A 6,882-nucleotide genomic window follows, 5' to 3' on the forward strand; every position below is an offset into this window, starting at 1 on the left:
AATTAGCTAAAAAAATACGACATTATGTACATCCACCGGGCCGCTTGATTATTCAAGTTCCATTTGTGTAGTTGTCAAATAAATATTTTTTTTATGTTAAAATAATATTACTCTAAAAAGTTTTGAGGATCGGAACAGAAATTAAGTAGTTATAATTTCATTGCATAATAAAAAGATTAAAACCAAGAAAATTAAATCAACAGTTTGAATCCATTCGTCATGAGGCGATTTGAAAATCTCGTAAGTAGCACCACCATCTTGATGATGATATTCATGTTATTTTTATCACTGTTAAATCGTTAAATAATAATCAATATACATGGTCTTGTCTTTACGAGACAATATGGTAGGAGATGAGAAAAGAGAAAAGAGAAGAGAAGTAAAGCAAAGAAAAAAAAAAAAAGAGAATCAAACCAATCATAAAAAATAAAATATATGAATCGGAGGAGACATAAGGCCTGACCATGTACTCCTATGGAGACATACCCTACAATGAATCACTCCTAATTATTCTAAATCCAATCTATTTATAAATTTCATCAATTGCAACAATACATAGTGCATGCCTCACATGAAATTCTCCCAAGAAAAAAAGATAAAACATTATTACATGATGCCTTTGAGGAAGATCAGAGTGGTAGATAATGTATGCATGCTCGAAATGAAGATTTATATCATTACAAACACTTCTCCAAATAGTGATCAATGAAGCAAAAAGGCTACTTCGTTCACTAGACACACATGCAAGAGGCCAATAATGAATGTCATGCATGTATGTGAAAGAATTAATTAAAATCTTATATCATGCATGTGAATATATGTATATAAATGATCAAGAAATCAATGAATCTGATTATTATTTCCTTTGTGTAATGAACCATCGTGTTCTTAATTTCTCAAATATATGATATTTCATCATAGGTCATCTCAGATGGAGCAGTATTATTATGATGACCCTTGCCACCTCCAACCCTCTTCTGCTTCCGATTACCCCCGCCGCAAGTAATCGAAAACTCGCACCCCAACGCGGTGCCGAAGCAAGAAAACATGCCATTGTTAGCATTGTGCCTTCTCTGGTTCTTACCCTTTACACTCATTGCCTTCCCCCTCTTAGGATGCTGTCCGAGGTGGTCGTATACCGGCGTCATATCCGGTTCAGACCGCCACCTATCGATCATATTATTCTTCGTCATCCCCATCTCACCATCCTTCCCCGGCCAATCAAGAATCAATGGGTTGGCCGGCGTCGCCCTTGGCACCGGTAATGGCACAGGGTACAATCCTTTAGCTATTGCTGCTGCCACAACGGACGGCGACGGTCCAACATCAGAACACAAAGATCCATTTGCATTCACAATCTTTCCGTTCTTTGTAAGTGGAATCCCGATTTCAGATCCCATCCCATGCTCATCTTCATAATAACGGCTCTGTTTACCAGGCGTATACGCATAATCGTTAATGGTAGAATCATTCTTCTCGCTCTGGCAACGTTGTAATGGGTACAACTTGAAATCATACCCACCGCTGTTATCGCTTCGAGGAGTTTGACTGGGCTTGTTATTTTCCTTCTTCGGATCCATCAAATCCCACTCCTCAACCACGGAGGCGCTAAGCTCCGAATACATCGGCATACTTCTCATTGCAGCGTCAACAAGATTGACGCCGATGTTAAGGATCCCTTGAGGACGACCCGAGGGTCGTCGGACTTGAAGCGCCACGAACCGAACCTTGGAGGATTTACGGTTGAGGCGCGTGGAAGGTGGCAAGAGGTTGCTGACGAGGATGCCGACGGTTCCGATGAGGACATCGCGTAGCCAAGCGGAGGCGTAGATCTCGATCATGATGACGGAGTCCTCGGCATTGAGGAAGTCGTCGTCGACGCGGAAGACGAATTTCTCGTTCCACATTGGGTTGTTGTCGCCGTCGGGGTCGATTTGGGTGGTTAGCTTGCGATCAGGGTGAATCCATGCAACCGCGTAGGCTTTCATGTTCTTGACAACTGGCGCAAGGTCTTGTCCGGAGATGATGTTGAGTTCTAGAAGCTGGAATGGGGGCGCAAGCGTAGACATCTTTGTATGTAAGTGTTTCCCTTTTGGATTGTTGCTCGGTGAGAAGAATTAATTATTGCAATGAGGGTGGGGGAGATACTTCTATCTCGCTCACCACCTCACACCTCACCTTAATGTATGTGTTGATGGAAACTGTGTTTCTTTTCTTTTTTCTTCTTCTTTAACCCTTTCTATTTGTTTCTTGTTTGTTTTAAGTGCTACGAAGAATGCGCTCTCATTGGATGTTGTTGTATTAGAGATCAAATTAAGCAACGGATGTTTTTATTTTTGGGGCATCTAACTGCCTATATGTGTGGATTCAAGTGATTGAAGAGAGAGGCGGCGGTTTCTGAAAGTTGAAACAAGTTGCCTTTAAATATAGGCATATTTTACATATAGACTATTATAAAATAAAAAATAAAAAATAAAATATAAACAAAAATTAAAAAATAAAATTTAAAAATAATTATTAACTTATCATATTAAAATCAATAAATAAGCATATGTATGAATAGTAAATAAAAAATATTAAAATTATGACCCTTTGGTATACATGTAAGATAATTTGAAATATATAACAAGATGCATAGTTTAAAAATTTGTTAATTATGGATATTATATGTATGAAATTATAAATGTTATGAGTATGAAATTATGGATATTATTAATATGAAATTTTGGATGTTATGTGTATCTTACCTAACTATAGATGTTATGTGTATGAACTTATGGATGTTATGAGTAAATTTGTTAATTGAATAAATTAATTTAAGTATTTGACATTCTTTTTTCAAATCTAATTATAGTAAAATTTGAAAATATATGTAAATCAAAATAAATAATTTTATTTTGAAAAATATAAAACAAAATTTTAAATTATCAATCATATACAATAAATATTGCAGTAAAAAAAATAGGCGCGTGATAAAATAATAATTAAATTTTACTCATCTCATTAAATAAAGTTAAAAATAGAAGGTCTTGGCTGATTTTGGTTCCATAAATTTGGTAACCAAACATTTTCCTTTTTAATTGGATATATATCCAAAACACGGTCTACAAACAACACAACATTCTCGCTCGCAAATCATACAATATATATATGAGCAACTGATTGAAAAAATCTACTAATTATTGCTGCAACGTGTAGTAAGTGTATGAGAAGTGTGTAGATGTATTATGTGATACCTAGGATTAAAGATTGTGCAATTCATCTGAAAAAAAAATAGAAGAATCGCAGTCTAACCCATGACAACGGGTATCTGACCTAATCCTACCAGATCAGAAGAGTAATTATTTGATCTGGTGTAAGACGGATTTTTATCAAGACAAAATCTATAGAGGGTCTGAAAAAAGATAAAGTTGAATTTTACTTTTGTCCTGGTCCAGTACAATGAGTACTGAAGGTTCACCAAGCAGACCTACAACCCAGCTGTGCGGCAATACGTCCATCACGAGACACGATCTCCTGGAGAAGATCACTACAAGAAAAATTAGTTTTAACGACAAATTTTTAACGGCCATAATACAATAGCAACTATTTCTTTTATTTAAGATATCTTTTTTTGGCAACTATATATTTACTGTTATTGCTATATGTTATAATGGCAATTATTATTATTGCCATTAAATTATTATCATTTTATACTTTTAATCCTATTTTCTCTAAATCAGTAGTGGCATTTATCAATATTGCTGCTAATTCTTTATTGATTTTTTATCTCATCTTCTTAATTCAGATGACTCATAAACTCTTTTCCTAAATCAAGTAGCCTAAAGAAAAACTCCTCAAGCTTTTTCCACCGTCGCTGACCACAGCCGCAAGCCTTACCATCACCGACGACCGTCCATCATCCTTCACTCATTTACACTAATTCAATTTGATCATTCTTCATGTTTCCATCCTCCCCCTCAGATTCGCATCGTTATTCTTGTTCGTTCGTGTCTTAGATCTCCATTGCTAGGTTCGGTTCCTATCTTAAAAGCATCGTTAATGGTGGCAGGAAAGTCCAACGCGGAGGTTGAGGAGGTTCTTGATCAGATACTTACTCGTTTGACTCTCTTTGACGATTCCAAGCTTGAGCCCTTACTCTCCAAGCTTCTCCCTTTCTGCATATCTTCACTCTCCCTAAACTCTGCCACTGTTTGCAACAAGGTTCGCCAATTCTCTTCTCTCTCTTTCTAGCTCAATTTTATTTATCAGCAATTTCAAGTGTTGTTGCTTTCAAATTTAAAGATGCTACTACTAATATTTCGCTTTTGATTTTGTGAATACTTGTGTTAATTCTACAAATGTCATAGGATTTCAAATTTGCAGTTGCTAGTGATTTAGGACACATTGGGGTTAGAATATAAGAGGAAAGATAGTTTCAGCATTGAATTCATGGATCTTCAATCCGAAGAGATAATAGTAATAAATTACACAATTTTAAGTTCTACCAATGTTGTTTCTATGATCTATGATTCACTTTTTGGTCTTCATTACAGTTTTCACAGTTTCACACTAATCTAATTGTGACACTAAATAGTTTTAGGTTGTATATTCTATGAATAACATTCGCATCTTCATTTATTTCGTGAGAATGTAGTTAGTGACAATCTCATCCCATGTTTGAAGGTGAGGACAAATTTTAAGGGGATGACCACTTCTTCGGTTGTGGATGAATTTGATGAATCCCTAAAGAAATAGATATCATCCTTTTTGTGGGTTACAAGTTTAGTTAAATTCTTCAAAGAGGATAATACGCCTTGCAAAATTGATGAGGTACTACAATATTAGTTTTTTTTTTGTTTATTTATTTACTAAAATAGTTTCCCGCTAATTTAATATCTGTGCAGATTTTTATTCAGTGTTATTAATCTTTTAAATGCAATTAAATTGAAGTATTTATTCTGATATAATTGTTGGCACTATAGCTAACAAGAATGCATTGAAAATCTTGAATGTTTCTAACATTTTGACTGTTGCTAGTAAACTACCACCTACAAATCCTAGGAATTTTGTCTATAAAGTTATTGACAGTAATATGCTTTTCATTTTTTATACATTTAGTTAAGTTTTGTTTGTTTTCTATTTCTATGTGGTCTTTAGTTTCATCCTATATTATTATTAGTTAACTGCCTTTTGGTCTTAGTTTCATCCTAGAAAGCTGTTAAACAAATGCAAAATTTTCGTGACACTTCACCTAATAATGGTAGTCTCTAAGAACTTTTCCTAAGTTCTAAATAGAAATTGCATGTTACTGTTCTCTCTGAGCATAATGTTCTATATTGTGAATGTAACATGTAAAAAATTGTTATGAATTGCTATGTGGTGAAAGAATCATGTAGGAGATGGTACTATGAAAGGGGTGGTATTTACTTTTTATCCTAAAAGTATGAATAGTAAGATTGGTTTTAATTAACTTTTATTGTGTTATGTTGTTGCACTTGAGGCAGAAAGATCTATATAATAAGTTCATTATTTATTAATCTTTGATTCAATTGCATCTTAAATTCCTAAATTGTAGGCATAGTGTTTGTGCTCTTCTTTTGTATAGCAGAGGTTGCTATTTCCAAGTTAAAAGGTTTCTAAAACTCGGGATGTCGATTTCTGTTGCCTTTCACTACAACAAATAAGGGTTTTTGCAACGGTCAAAAACTGTCGTCATAAATAAGAAAACCGTTCCTAAAACTTTAGGCAACGCTTTGGCAACAGTTTTTTACCTGTGGTATATGTGGACGTTACCATTGCTTATAGGCAACGGTTTTTAACCTAAGGCAACGACAACCAAAAAACCGTTGCCATAGTTACTAGAATAGACAACGGTTTTGACAACAATTTTTAAAGAACGGTTTAGAACCGTTACTAGATAGGCAACGGTTTAGAACCGTTCTCTTTCATGACGTAACGGTTTAAAACCAAAACTGGATAGGCAACGGTTTTAAGATGTTGTAGTTTTGTTATTTACAAAGACAATGATTTAAAAGCATTGCCTTTGGTGTTATTTTTTGCAACGGTTTTAATACTATTATCATTTTGTAGCTGCCTTTGACAACGGTTTTAATACCGTTCTCTTTTGTGACTTTTGACAACGGTTTTTTCTAATTATATAATTATTTATTTACAATATTTTTTTCATGTTGCATTGTAATTAGTTTCAACTACTTTTTTATGTTAGTGTCAATAAATAACCTTAACTAATTGAATCAAATTACTAAAGAAAACTAAACGAACATTTACCATAAAAAGAATAAACAATTATATACTTAGTGAACCAAAAAATTCCGGATCCAGTATAGTTTTCTCAGTGTCGGTTACAAGTAATTTTGGATATTTTCTGATTATCCGAAGAAGATAAGCTTCAACAACACCAACCCTAGAAAGGAATTCAATCTTCCTCTAAAGAATTTTATCAATGCTGGCAGGGAAAATTTCTGGGCAGCGAGAAAGAATTCTCCTAATAGTTTCTCTATCCAATCCCATATTTTCAAAAAACAGAACAACCTACAAACAACAATGAACACAAGCTTCTTAACGGAAAAAAATGAAGCATTTTGAATCAGTAAGATACAAAACTAAAGAACAATGGCATGCATATAACACGTGACTATAGAAAAAAGAGAAATACCTGTAGAAAATCTTTAGACTTTTGCGATAGTAGTTGCGGGCTTCTAGCAATAACCCTGCCTAACTTATTTTTCTTAACTCCAAGATCAAACAACTGATCCAGCATCGACCTCATCTTGCTAGTGGAACAACCCAATAGGTAAGGTTGGCCATTGATTGCACAGTCTATACATATCTTTCTAACCTATAATGAAGCATTCCTTTTGTTACTAGTCTAGTACTTCA

General features: G+C 34.4%; 1 protein-coding gene across 1 annotated transcript; it reads right to left on the reverse strand.

Annotated features, from left to right (window-relative positions):
• LOC107615618 lies at positions 897–2,069 on the reverse strand. The gene has a single exon (XM_016317668.1). The coding sequence runs from the start codon at positions 2,067–2,069 to the stop codon at positions 897–899; it is 1,173 nt and encodes a 390-aa protein (XP_016173154.1).

This window comes from Arachis ipaensis, chromosome B09 (genome assembly GCF_000816755.2).
Source record: "Arachis ipaensis cultivar K30076 chromosome B09, Araip1.1, whole genome shotgun sequence".
Classification (NCBI taxonomy): domain Eukaryota; kingdom Viridiplantae; phylum Streptophyta; class Magnoliopsida; order Fabales; family Fabaceae; genus Arachis; species Arachis ipaensis.

What these genes read in the sequence shown, in the direction of transcription:
- LOC107615618 (XM_016317668.1), bottom strand. Translation starts at nt 2,069, where the DNA reads ATGTCTACGCTTGCGCCCCCATTCCAGCTTCTAGAACTCAACATCATC.